General features: G+C 39.2%; 1 protein-coding gene across 14 annotated transcripts in view; it reads left to right on the top strand.

The window, feature by feature from the left end:
* The window catches only part of SPTAN1 (spectrin alpha, non-erythrocytic 1), a 47,293-nt gene that overhangs the window by 15,691 nt on the left and 18,496 nt on the right, over positions 1-13,106 (top strand). For 8 of the 14 annotated variants that reach the window (XM_071765740.1, XM_071765735.1, XM_071765744.1 and 5 more), the window contains 19 exons: positions 336-471; positions 1,008-1,109; positions 1,569-1,706; positions 2,132-2,242; positions 2,595-2,672; positions 2,851-3,006; positions 3,348-3,552; positions 3,691-3,872; positions 4,551-4,794; positions 5,111-5,233; positions 5,963-6,180; positions 6,889-6,981; positions 7,360-7,494; positions 7,892-8,040; positions 9,325-9,384; positions 11,078-11,276; positions 11,715-11,819; positions 12,533-12,556; positions 12,881-12,916. In XM_071765740.1, coding sequence (XP_071621841.1) covers positions 336-471; positions 1,008-1,109; positions 1,569-1,706; positions 2,132-2,242; positions 2,595-2,672; positions 2,851-3,006; positions 3,348-3,552; positions 3,691-3,872; positions 4,551-4,794; positions 5,111-5,233; positions 5,963-6,180; positions 6,889-6,981; positions 7,360-7,494; positions 7,892-8,040; positions 9,325-9,384; positions 11,078-11,276; positions 11,715-11,819; positions 12,533-12,556; positions 12,881-12,916 — 2,494 coding nt within the window. The remainder of the gene's footprint in view (positions 1-335; positions 472-1,007; positions 1,110-1,568; positions 1,707-2,131; positions 2,243-2,594; positions 2,673-2,850; positions 3,007-3,347; positions 3,553-3,690; positions 3,873-4,550; positions 4,795-5,110; positions 5,234-5,962; positions 6,181-6,888; positions 6,982-7,359; positions 7,495-7,891; positions 8,041-9,324; positions 9,385-11,077; positions 11,277-11,714; positions 11,820-12,532; positions 12,557-12,880; positions 12,917-13,106) is intronic. The other 6 variants (XM_071765745.1, XM_071765747.1, XM_071765746.1 and 3 more) reach the window with 1 other exon arrangement.

Here is a 13,106-nt window from a genome sequence, read left to right as displayed (position 1 = left end):
AGTCCTGGGGGTATCTTGAAGCAGTGCTTGAAAACTATCTGATTTCTGTTGTCTTTGACATACAGGCTTGTAGTTAGGTATATTCCTTCTGCTTTCAATATAATGTGTAAGCAAAACGTGTCTATGAGAAATTGATTGTGAACCTAGCATTTTCCTGACTTTAAAAGGCTTATTTTCTTGATTGAGAGCATAATTACTTATTGAGTATTCTGATAGCACTTCAGTATTGTCTTGTTTTGCTCCCATCTGAGCAACATCTTTCATTTTATAACTTTTTGGGGGAGAAAATGTGCAAACAAATTATTCCCACCCATTTTTTCTTTTGCTTTCTCAAGGCTGCAGCGCTTCCTTGCGGACTTCCGAGACCTCACCAGCTGGGTGACTGAGATGAAGGCTCTGATAAATGCTGATGAACTTGCTAATGATGTGGCTGGAGCAGAAGCCCTTCTAGACAGACATCAGGAACACAAGGTACAACCAGTGTACAACCAGAGCCACGCAGCAACTCTCAACAAGAGATTTGTGTCTCTAACACAGCTGCTCAGTCAGAACCAGGGATGTGGTATCACCAGAATCATTTTGTCATGTAAATCAGGCTGTACTAGATTGCTGTCATGATTTGATGTTTTTACTTTGTTTCTTCATAGTAGATACATGAGTGTATTTAAGAATGTTTGATTGTATTTTATGAAAAGTAACAAGATCTGGTAGTTAGACCAATGACTCTTTCAGTTCTCTGTTGTGAGGGTTTGCTATAGGTAAACAGAAAGAGTGACACTTAAAACCAATGTTTAGTTTAATTTTAATCTATTAATTTATAATTATTTTTATTGTAAGGTAAAATGTTTCATTCTAGTTTTTGTGCTAAGTGTGATGTATTTAAAGAGAGATTAATATTTATCATTCTGTTGTCCAGACTGTTCACTGTTATTTTTAATAGCAGTTTTCTTATTCTGACACTCTTAAGATAAATTTTGGTAACACCTTATTTGTGTCCCCTTTCGTAGGGAGAAATTGATGCCCATGAAGATAGCTTCAAATCTGCTGATGAGTCTGGCCAGGCCTTGCTTGCTGCTGGGCATTATGCTTCTGATGAAGTTAAAGAAAAGGTCAGTTGAGAGCAAGAGCTCCTAGAATAATTTTGTATCTTTCTTTTGTGTCCATTAATTTAGAAGGTAAGTTTTTAATAAGATTATAAGCTACAAAGTATCATCCTTCTAGCTTAGGGGTCTTTTTTCATGTATCTAAGTACTGTGTGGCCAGTTTCAAATATTGTGAGTGGGCCAAAGGTATTTCAGAGGCTGAGACAGCAGGATGTTTTGCTGAAGAGTTGCTTTTGCATCAAAAAAGAGCAGTATTCCATTAAATATCTCTGTGTAGATTTAATTTACAAAAGAAGAGAGGAGAAAAGGCTCTCCTGATACGACGATGATGATTTCAGTAATACAGAAGGTTGTTTTCAGTCCAGTGTTAACCACATTTTTAGAATCACTTGAGTTTACATTGAGATGGACATGAACCAGCCTGTTAAATAAAATTATTATGTCTTTCTCTTCACAATCCATTAGCTGACCATCCTCTCAGATGAAAGATCTGCCTTGCTAGAACTATGGGAGCTCCGCAGGCAGCAGTACGAGCAGTGCATGGACCTGCAGCTTTTCTACAGAGATACTGAGCAAGTTGACAACTGGATGAGCAAACAAGAAGTGAGTACATGTCTCTGAACTCTCCAGATGTGGTTAATTTTTTTTGTTTCTTTCTAGTCTTCTTCAGACTCAAAGAATTGGTGGCATGATGGTCACTAAACATGCATTAGTGAGTGCTGTGCAGTTACTCATCTGACTGCCCAAGCTGCTATGACCACTATTTCCAACTAATGCTGAAACTATATAGTTGTGACTTTTTTGGTGTGTGTTAACACTTGTAAAATGCTGTTTGAATAAGAAGTTAAACAGAATTATTCAGAACCTTGGCTGTTAGAGGTGTACAGGGAGCACCATCCCAGTATATCATCCTTTACTTTTCAGTGATATCATAGGGTAAGAAACATCACTGGACATGCTTGAGTTGACTTGGAGCGGCTGAGCATGGAAACATAAAAATCACTGATGTGTTTTGTTGCCTTCTTTAGGCATTTCTGCTGAATGAAGATCTTGGTGATTCTCTGGATAGTGTGGAGGCTCTTCTAAAGAAGCATGAAGACTTTGAGAAATCCCTAAGTGCCCAGGAGGAGAAAATCACAGTAAGACATCTACATTAGGTGGTCTCTAAGTGGGCAAGAAATAAAACAAGTTAACCCATTGGCTGGGTGGGGCTGACACTGCTGGAGGATGACAGAGGAGGGTGGGGTTTGCTCTGCAGAATTCATCCACCTCTGTGTGGAGGGATTGTCTCTAAAATGGAAAATAATGCAGAAGATAGGATGGGGCTTGGTTGCTGCTTCAGAGAGCCGAGTAACCCAGTGCTTGCACATCATGCACCACACATTCAACTTTTTGCTACTTTTACTGTGATAAACTTAAGAATTAATCTACTTAAGTAACCTTGTACAATTTCTGTTACACCAAGTAAATGGCAACCTATTTTCTCTTTAGGCATTAGATGAGTTTGCTACTAAATTGATTCAGAATAACCATTATGCCATGGATGATGTTGCTACACGCAGAGATGCTGTAAGTATCTAAAATGAGTTTGAACTCTAGACTTTAGGTGATACCCTGCTTTATTATTTTAAATGGAATGAGTGCAATATAGGATGAGTGAGCAGTGCTCTCCCAAAAGTACACATACAGTGGTGATTCTAACAAGCTTGAAGAATTTTAAAGCCTTTACTTTTTTCTTTCTTTTCAGCTGCTGAGCCGCAGAAATGCCCTTCATGAAAGAGCCATGTACCGCCGTGCTCAGCTGGCAGATTCTTTCCATCTGCAGCAGTTTTTCCGAGATTCTGATGAGCTGAAGAGCTGGGTTAATGAAAAAATGAAAACTGCAACAGATGAGGCATACAAGGTAAACACAAAGATGAATGTTGAAGTAATTTTAAGGCAATACCAGGCTTAATGTGATCAGTCTAATGAAACGAAGCATCAGCCAAAATCTTGCTGATAGTAGGCAGTATTAATGGCAACAGAAGGAATTGTAATTTCTCCCTGACCCCAAGGGGGATTTTCCCATCACTCTGTAATCATGTTTATTCAATAGGTAAGTGTTCTGATTTCAAAGGCATATTTTTGGCACCAAATCCTTTTGTGACATCTTGTCATGTATATGAATGTAGTCTAATTTTACAGATTCTTCATAGACCTCTAGATACTAATCGAAAGGTTCTTTTTTTCTTTCTTCCTCTGTAGGATCCATCAAACTTGCAAGGTAAAGTTCAGAAACATCAGGCTTTTGAAGCAGAGCTGTCTGCTAACCAGAGTCGAATTGATGCCCTGGAGAAGGCTGGGCAGAAGTTGATTGATGTCAATCACTACGCATCTGATGAGGTGGCAGCTCGCATGAATGAAGTTATCAGCTTGTGGAAAAAACTTCTGGAGGCCACTGATCTCAAAGGTATGACTTGATCAGAATGCAGACAGGCTTGTTTTTTTTTTTTTTCTGGACAGTTTAGCCAGGAGAAGACAGGAAATGAGTTAAATGAAGTGGAAAACTCGAGCTGTCTTTTCTCATGCAACGCTGTCTCTCCATCAGGTATAAAACTGCGTGAAGCCAATCAACAGCAGCAGTTTAATCGCAATGTGGAAGACATTGAGCTGTGGCTGTATGAAGTAGAGGGACACTTGGCTTCTGATGATTATGGAAAAGATCTTACAAATGTTCAGAATCTTCAGAAGAAACATGCCCTGCTAGAGGCAGATGTTGCTGCGCATCAGGTAAAGGGAAAAATTGCTCTTTCTGCCCTTTCAGATCTGCTCATTCAAAAGCATTCACTCTGCAGACCTTAGCATGTCTGTATTTTCATCATTTTTGTAGCTTTGGGCTTTACAATTTATCAGAAATATTTTTTAACTGTAACTAAAACTGTTGTCTAAGAACAATGTCTTCATGACTTTGACAAAAATGAGCTTTCTGAAAAAGTAAAATTCCTCACTGTGATCTGCTGACAGCCCAGCATTTTTTCATGCTGTGAGTACCATCTTAAAAAGATGTGTTGTGCTTTGTGTAGGATGGTTCTTCATTTGTAAATGGTCTTTAGAATTTAAACCTCAGCAAGAAAATCAACAAAACGTGGGTTCCTGGATTTGGAATTCCTGTTTGCTAACAGTTAAAAAAGGGTTTGTCTAGAGTAGCACATCTGTGAAGTTAATGTAATATCAAGAATTTCTTGTTTATTTTATGAAATTGACAGACGAAAACAAATTACATTTATGCAATATGCTTAATACTAGCCAGGATTTAATTATTACCCAAATTATGGCACTGGCAGTGTGCAGCTGGTGACTCTCTTCTTCTGCCACACTGTCAGTTTTTAGGTAGGGCCTGAAAATGTTTTGAGTCACTGCAGCCAGCTCACAAGTTCTCATGTAATGCTCTTGCTGAATTAATTTTAGGATCGTATAGATGGCATTACCATCCAGGCACGCCAGTTCCAGGATGCTGGGCACTTTGATGCTGACAACATCAAGAAGAAACAAGAAGCCTTGGTAGCTCGTTACGAAGCTCTGAAGGATCCCATGGTTGCTCGCAAGCAGAAACTTGCAGATTCTCTTCGCCTGCAGCAGCTGTTCCGTGACATTGAGGATGAAGAGACCTGGATTAGGGAAAAGGAGCCTATTGCAGCATCAACAAACAGAGGTTGGTCCCTCCTGTGATATCCATGATTTAGATGCCAGAATTTCTCTACTGTAATGTGTCTCTCTAAGGAGCATTCCATGTAAACTTCCAGAATATTTTATTCTAAACACCGTGAAGAGTTAAATATGGTCATCCCCCATGGTTCCTTAACTGCTATGTTACTTCTACAATTCCAGTCACTAGTTTTCATAGCACTCTGTTTTCATTGGGATAGTTCCTATTCTCCAAATTTGCCTGGCACTGGTTGTAGCTTCCTGAAATTTTTGTTTAGTCTAATGACTCTGAATTTAATCATTAACCGTTTTATATCTTCCAGGCAAGGACTTAATTGGTGTCCAGAATCTGCTCAAGAAGCATCAGGCTTTGCAGGCAGAAATTGCAGGCCATGAACCCCGCATTAAGGCAGTCACACAGAAAGGAAATGCTATGGTGGAAGAGGGTATGTCTCAATGTTTTTAATTCTTCCTTTCAGAAGAAAAAATCTAAAAGTCTTCATACTGAATTTTATTCTCTAGCCCTGTACAATTAAAAATCACAGTCTGGTTTTACCCAGGCCATAGACAGGTACCTGCTAGCATGTTATTCTTTCACCTTAAAATAAAAATGTTCTTTGATGGGAACCTGACACTATTTTCACTCATCTCCATCTGCTTTTGACAAACACATGTAGGCCCTATATTCAGCAGATTTGTGCCTATGCTACTTAATCTCCATTCTTAACTTTAATAAATCATGATGCAAAAGATAATGTTCCATAAAGACTGTAAGAGTCTTTCCTGCTTTTAAATAAGTAGCCATCTTCATTTCTGACTGTGTTCTTAACACCAGAATCCAAGATTCAGAATGCATGTCAGAAATATTTGGCTGTTGTCAAAACTCTCCCACTCGAAAGAAATGACTTTTCTGGTTTCATCATCAAGAAGTGTTATGGTGTGGCTTGTTTTGTTCTTCATGACTCATATTCCTAGTGCAGTCTGATGGAAAGGTGCAGTGATTTCTAGTCTGAGGCAACTGGACAAGCTGAGTTACACTTTCATTATTTTCAGCATGGCCTGTGAAAGTTTAAACAGGTCTAATTTGTGTGACTTACAAAAAGTACAATAATTTTTTCATGTGCATTATTTATGTCTCCCTAAGTCCTTCAGTTTCCTTTCCTTCTGTTATCTAGGACATTTTGCAGCTGAGGATGTGAAAATCAAATTAAATGAGCTGAACCAAAAATGGGATTCTCTGAAAGCAAAAGCATCTCAGCGGCGTCAGGACCTCGAGGATTCTCTGCAAGCTCAGCAGTACTTTGCTGATGCTAATGAGGCAGAATCCTGGATGAGAGAAAAGGAGCCCATTGTAGGGAGTACAGACTATGGGAAAGATGAAGACTCTGCTGAGGTACTTGAGATTGATTGACTCAGGTTTGCATAAACACAGTGAGGATTTATCCAGTGGTAAAAAAGTAAGAAGCTCTGCTCATTTGGGGATTCTTCACAAAAAGGGCAGAAGATTTTTGTATCAAACTGAATTTTGACTCGGAGTCAAATGATAACTAAGACACAGGAAAATCTGTAATTATTGCACATGAAACTTTGCTGTTCATGATACTAAACAAATTGCAAGGAAACTTTATATTCACTCTTTTAGATGTTTTGGGGTTTTTGTAAAGTATAATGAGACTAATATCAGCAAATTCCTCATGTGATGTTGCATTTCAGTATGAATCTGATTTTCAACAGCTCATTGGTCTGGAAGTAATTTTTTTGTTTAGAGTTATTTTAATAGTATCGTTCTGTGGTCAAACACCACATCCCAGATACTGCTGACTGATATTTCATCAAAATGAAGTGCAGTTAACACTATTTTCAGAGTGAGTATTCCTGGTCAGAACAAAAGAATGTTTCTGAGATAAGGTAGAGGGAAAAGCACTAGAAGCATTTGGGCTGCTATCTAGCCTGTGAATAAATAGAAGTAGTTATAAGAGTCACAAGACTGGCAGCTCTGAAAAACCCACATTCCTTGTGTATAGAGCCAAGGTATATATTTTAAGCAGGGTAGTCTGTACACCTTGCCCATTTTACAAATGTTTTTATCATTTGCTTTCAGGCCCTTCTGAAGAAACATGAAGCTTTGATGTCTGATCTTTCTGCCTATGGCAGTAGCATACAGGCATTAAGGGAACAGGCCCAGTCATGCAGGGTAAGGAAAGATGTTAATCATGTTGTTAAAATACTTGAGTCAGCAGAAGGTAAAGACAAAGCTTAGCAACAGTTGTTGGTTTTGAGGACTTATTGCAGACTGAGCTTGAATTTAAAAAAAAAAACAAAAACGGTCTGTTTTTATGATCCAAACAGACAGCTGTGTTGCTTTGGAAGTAAACAGGATAATGTGATGATTTTCTACGTTTGAGCCCAGGCAGCACCTAAAATAAATCTATCTGCATTATATTTATTTCAGCAAAAATATTTTTAAGGCACTCAAGTAGTGTTAACTAGGGCTGAAGTATTTTTTAGGACAACTGCAGTGATTGAAGTAAACACGGAACAACACATTTTTCTTGTCCTCATTCTTTGTTAGCAACAAGTTGCTCCCACAGATGATGAAACTGGAAAAGAGCTTGTTCTGGCACTCTATGATTACCAAGAGAAGAGTCCCCGGGAGGTGACTATGAAAAAGGGAGATATCCTCACCTTACTCAACAGCACCAACAAGGTATGCTCTGTGGAGCACTTGTTTTTTAATAAGAGCCTTCAAAGAAGTTTAAGAATTTGCACATTTACTCTCTTCTCCCATTCAGCACTTCAAACAGACTTCTTTAGCTCATTCTCATGACTTTTCTAAGTAGGATAAACAACATATGCTATAGGGCATGTGGCTAAGGACATTTCCTGTCTGGTGAGGAATTTTTGGCCAAAGGAGGAGTAAGACCTAGATGTCTTCAAGAAGCAGTTTGTTTGAAATGATCTCCATAAAAAGAACAAACTGTTGGGATCATCACCTGTTTGCTTGTGTTAACAGAAGCCTCTACTTTGCAGCTTTCAGTTACTCAGCAGACTTTATGCTTTCCTCACAATGATTGTTCTGTGTTGGTTTTTTCCCCTCCCCCCAGGACTGGTGGAAAGTTGAAGTTAACGACCGCCAGGGCTTTGTACCAGCTGCCTACGTGAAAAAACTGGATCCTGCCCAGTCTGCATCCCGAGAGAATCTGCTGGAAGAGCAGGGCAGCATTGCCTTGAGACAGGAGCAGATTGACAACCAGTAAGATCTCAGCTCTGGGATATGACAGGCATCCACCATGTGCTGGCTTGGCCTTTGTCTTGAGATGCCAGAAGTTTAGGTTAATGCCTCTCAAACTAGGGAGTAATTAATCTGAACAAAACAAGGGGCTTTACCAGTCACAACCAAACATGTTGAGTTGTTTTATACTTATTCTAGATTTTCTTGTTGCTTTTCCCATTTTTAACTGTAAAACTCATTACACTAGAGCTCAACTTGCTGTCTGACTTCAGTATTTTACGTGTTCCTTTTGTTGTTGTACTTAACAACTTAAACTTGTTTGTGAGTTATATCTGTCCTAAACAGCTCTTGTACTTGTAGTTGTCACTTCTTAACATGTAATCTGTTTTGAAAAGCTTTCTTAAATTTGGTTATGAAAAGTACAGTGACCTCCCTGTATAGGGCTGCCTCTGGAGGTGACCTGCATAGGAGCTGTGCCTGCTTTTGTGGTAGCTCATTACCTTTTTTCCTGAAATGTGATGCCATTATTTGTTGCCATTACTGAAACCTGCACCCCCTCTTTTTTTATTTGTTTGGGTTTTTTTCCTTTTGAAAGAGGAACATGCCATTGCAACTAGATAAAACTGCTTGGTAATGACCTCGTAAAGCCACATGGCAGTTGCAGATTAGTTCAAGCAAGGACTGTGGGTGATAGCTGTGAGCTACTGGCTCATCTTATCAAGCCACTTGGAAGCCAAAGCTGAAAGTTCTGTGCACACTGCCATCTGTTTGCACAGCTAGGCTGTCATTCTGTGTGAGAGTTTCTTCCCACTCAGTTGTTTTGAGTCACCAGCTATTACAGTGAACACAAGAATTGCTAACTTTAGCCCTAGAATTTAAAACAAACAAAAAAGCTTGTGTCAGTGAAAAGAAAGGAAAATCGTGATGCATAGTTCAGGATTTTAATAATATGTAACTTTCTCTATGGGTGTGCATGCTACTTTTAAAATCTAGAACAGGGGTACCTTATTTTGAATCCAAGGAGAGGGAACCACCTTTTCAGTCCTCAGCCAAATGGCACAATGACCAGGAAGTGAGGAGACCTTATAGAGAGAGTTCAACTGTACTGCTGAGGTTTCCCTGTGTGAGTTGTTCTCCTGGTCTGACTTGCTTTATTTGCTTCTGAATGACACCTAATTCCCTCCATTAAATGTGAACTCTTAAACCATCTCCTACCACAGACAACCCATGGATGGAGCTGCTGCTTTCATTGTTAATCTGACTAATTTTTCGCATGCATTTGCTGTGCTCCCTCTGTCTGTGCAGGACTCTCATAACTAAGGAAGTCGGCAGTGTATCTCTGCGTATGAAACAGGTCGAAGAACTGTGAGTAGGATTAGCCCTTTCTAAACCATGCTGTCTCCATGCTGTCACTCTTCATTCTCTGTTTCTTTCTTCATTCCAAAGAGGCATGGAGGAAGCAGTTTCTACAACGTGAATTATCTGAGTTTAGATGAGTGTCGTGGTCTGTGTTTCTTGTGTTCCTTGTAGCCAGCCAGCTGCTTCTCTGGTTACCTCTGTGCTGCTAAATTGGTTGATCATGTTCTATTCCATAATGCTGAATTTGTTTACCACACGAGGTTTTACTGGTATTTGGACTGTTTTCCTTAAAAAGCATCTGTTGCATTTTCTGAGGTGCAGATATAAATAGTAATTCATTTATATAGATGTAGAAAAATACATACATATTACCAAGTAGTCAGATCTGAATGCTTGAGAGTCTGGGAAGGGTAGAGTTACAGTTTATCAGATAAAGTAACACTCATGCTGAGTAGTCAAAAAGCATTAGTTTGTTTATATAGGGTTTTTATTATAATATCCTAACATACAGGGTTTTTTTCCTGGAAAAAAATACTAAGTTTGCATTGTGATTATGGAGGTTGCTAGGAGACATGAAGCAACAGTGTTTGTTGGCTGTGCCTGACTGTCTCTTCACAGAGAATATATTTCTTGAGAATCAAAAGTGAAAATACTGTGTTAATTTCTGAAGTGCTGCAAAGCAACTTTAAGAGGTCTGCTTCTGAAGGAGTCTTGCTTTAGATCCTCTGTGAGCTTCACAAGTATTTCATACCTAAAATTATGTGCTGAGGCAAACACCTGCAGTTGGGGCAGGCTTCAAAATTGTTTTCTTTCATGCAGTAGCTCAGTCAAGTCAGGGCAGACTGTTTCTATTCAAACCTCCTATGAAAGATTTTTAGTTCCTCTCTATCCAGCCTTAAACCAGGATAGCCAGGAAGCCACTAAGTCTCTGCTTCCATGGAGCTGACTGTCAGTTTGAGGTACAAACATCACAGCCCAGGTTAGCAAGGAGTTTCTTCCACTGACTTTGTAGTCTCTGAGTTATTGGTTAGGTAAACACCACATGATGGAGCTTCAAGCTGGGAGTGTGATTGCTCAACCAATTGGAAATAGATAAATCAATTTTAACATTTTGAGGTTTTATTGGGCCTTTATTCTAACGTAAACAAGGAGTAATTTCACTGAGGATAGGAATTCCAGAGATGTAAGAACAGTGCATTTCATGGATGTCCCAGTTGCATATAGTTGTGTTGTCAAAGAAATAACATGTTTTTTTCTAAACATTCAGCAAATTTTGCCCTGAATAGTGGCTAGGTAAGACACTTCTGCCAAATAGCTGGGAGACCAGTGGATTTTAATAATCTGATGGCAACTTTAATATACTATAGGAAAATACTCAGAAATCCTGAGGGATCACAGAGTCATTCCTGCAGTGCAGTGCTGCTGTAGCTTAAGAGCCTACCCTGACCTGAGGTGTGATTTGGGTTACTTTGTGCCCAGTGGGGTGTTGCATGTGGAAAATCTCATTTTGCTGTGCACGTCCATGTGGAGGAGAAACGTGTGCTGCTCACGTTCACCTTCTCATGTACAAGTAGATCACTATAGAGCAGTGTGTAGACTGCAGGGATTCCCAGCATCTTTGGTGATAGCAGAACTTGGTAAATTACTGTGACTCAGCTCAATCTGACTGCCTTCTGCTTTCCTCTTTTGCATTTTCCAGGTATCACTCTCTTCTGGAGCTGGGAGAAAAACGCAAAGGCATGCTAGAAAAAAGCTGCAAGAAATTTATGCTTTTCCGTGAAGCCAATGAACTTCAGCAGTGGATCAATGAGAAGGAAACTGCACTCACCAATGAGGAAGTGGGTGCTGATCTGGAGCAGGTGGAGGTGCTACAGAAGAAATTTGATGATTTTCAGAAGGTGTGTTGTAATATTGGATGCTGGTTTTGGTCTCTCTCCTCTGACTCTGTCCATTAGCTTGGCTGGAAGCATCTCAGTGACTTAGTAAAATCACTTTTCAAGTTGGCCTTTTAGCTTTTTCAGGGATGATAGCTTTTGGTCTTCATATTGGTGATAATGTATAACTGACAGTTTAAAAGTGTGTTCCATTTTTCTAATTGTTAATTAACCTTGTGTGCAGAAAACTGATGGGGTGGGTCTTTAATCCACTAAAGCTCAGTGCTGGCAGCTGGGGTGTCTCAGCACAGACTCTCATGCATTGTATGTTCAGTGGTAACTGTAAGGGTCAAATGTGCTGGATTCCTGCTGTTTACAAATCACACACTTCTTGGCACCCCTTGTTCCACGGGTTTTGCTTGTGTGACTGTTAATGCTGTGCTATTTTATTCTCCTGTGCAGGATTTAAAAGCTAATGAGTCACGTCTGAAGGACATCAACAAAGTTGCAAATGACCTGGAGTCAGAAGGGTTGATGGCAGATGAAGTGCAAGCAGTACAGCAACAGGTCTGGGTTTTTTTCTGATTTAATTTAGTCCTCTTGAGAATCAGAAGACCTTCCTCCTTTCTTGTGTTTGTTGTCTTCTGCTTTGTGTGTCACTGCAAGATTCTAGCTGGTTTTTTGCTCTCTGGTCTGGTAATACTGCTGTTCCAACCAGAGATTGCCTATTTTTAAATAACACTATGGTAAATTGCACCATCTAGAGCTTTTTCCTTTTCTTAGGAATGTAAATTCTTCAAAATAATATTAAAAGTCATGGAGAACCCAGGCATTAGCTGTGCTTCATGTGAACTTGAAATTTCAGCCTTTGCATATTTGCAAAAAAAATGGTGAAGAATACAAGGGGAAAAGAGAAATAAAATAGAGCCCAACTCACAGAGGGGTTTTGTGGGTTTTCTGGGATTTTTTTTTTTTTTTTACTAACACATCTCCCCCCAGCCTTTCACATGCTTGTGCTATTTCTGTAACTAATTCAGTCCAGTGCCAACAGAAGATTGAAGCAGCTTGGGTTTTTTTTTTCTGAACTTTAAGATGAAGTGTTGACATAGATGGTTGAATAGTCAGACTTCCATTTCTGCCACACATGTAGGTTGTGTGAGCACTATTTTGGCTTAATGATATGCTGTTAACCAATTTGTAGGATTAAAGTTCTCAAAAACAGTAAAAACTTTCTATTAGAAAATAAAAAGCTGATTCTGTTTGTCTCTATTCCTTTGCAGGAAGTCTACGGGATGATGCCCAGGGTAAGTGTTGATTTCTGAGATAGTGGGGCAATTGTAACAGATTTGGGATGTACAAGTACAATTTTGGTCATAATTGTAGTCCATTTCCCTTAAGGAACTCAATAATGACTCTGAATGGACACAGGAAGATTGTCAGTGGTCCCTTCATGTCCTGAGAGTCTTATCCCACATCACAAATTCCAAAATGACAAAAATGCTTCCTTGTATAAATTGATTTACTCTGTTAAGAACTGAACATGGAGAACTTTCAAAGATTTTTAGTATATTCTGATAGTTTTAGATTTTGCTCCCTATTTAAAGCTGTTTCTTTATGTTTTTAAACAGGATGAAACTGATTCTAAGACAGCCTCTCCTTGGAAGGTAGGTGTCATGACTTGGTAGCACACAACAGTAAAGTAAAACAAGTCTTCACTGAAGCCTTTAAAACCTAGGGTGTTTGTTTCTTCCTGCATTTTGTAGAGTTGAATTTTATGAAGTCTGTATTTCTGACCAAGGCTAAGTCATGGATTTTTAAGGAGTTTTCTTCCAGTTGTTTTTTGGCTCTGAATGG

The sequence above is a fragment of the Heliangelus exortis genome, chromosome 22, assembly GCF_036169615.1.
Source record: "Heliangelus exortis chromosome 22, bHelExo1.hap1, whole genome shotgun sequence".
NCBI lineage: Eukaryota > Metazoa > Chordata > Aves > Apodiformes > Trochilidae > Heliangelus > Heliangelus exortis.
Note: the sequence above shows the minus strand (reverse complement) of the source record. Positions and strands in the feature narration are given on the sequence as shown.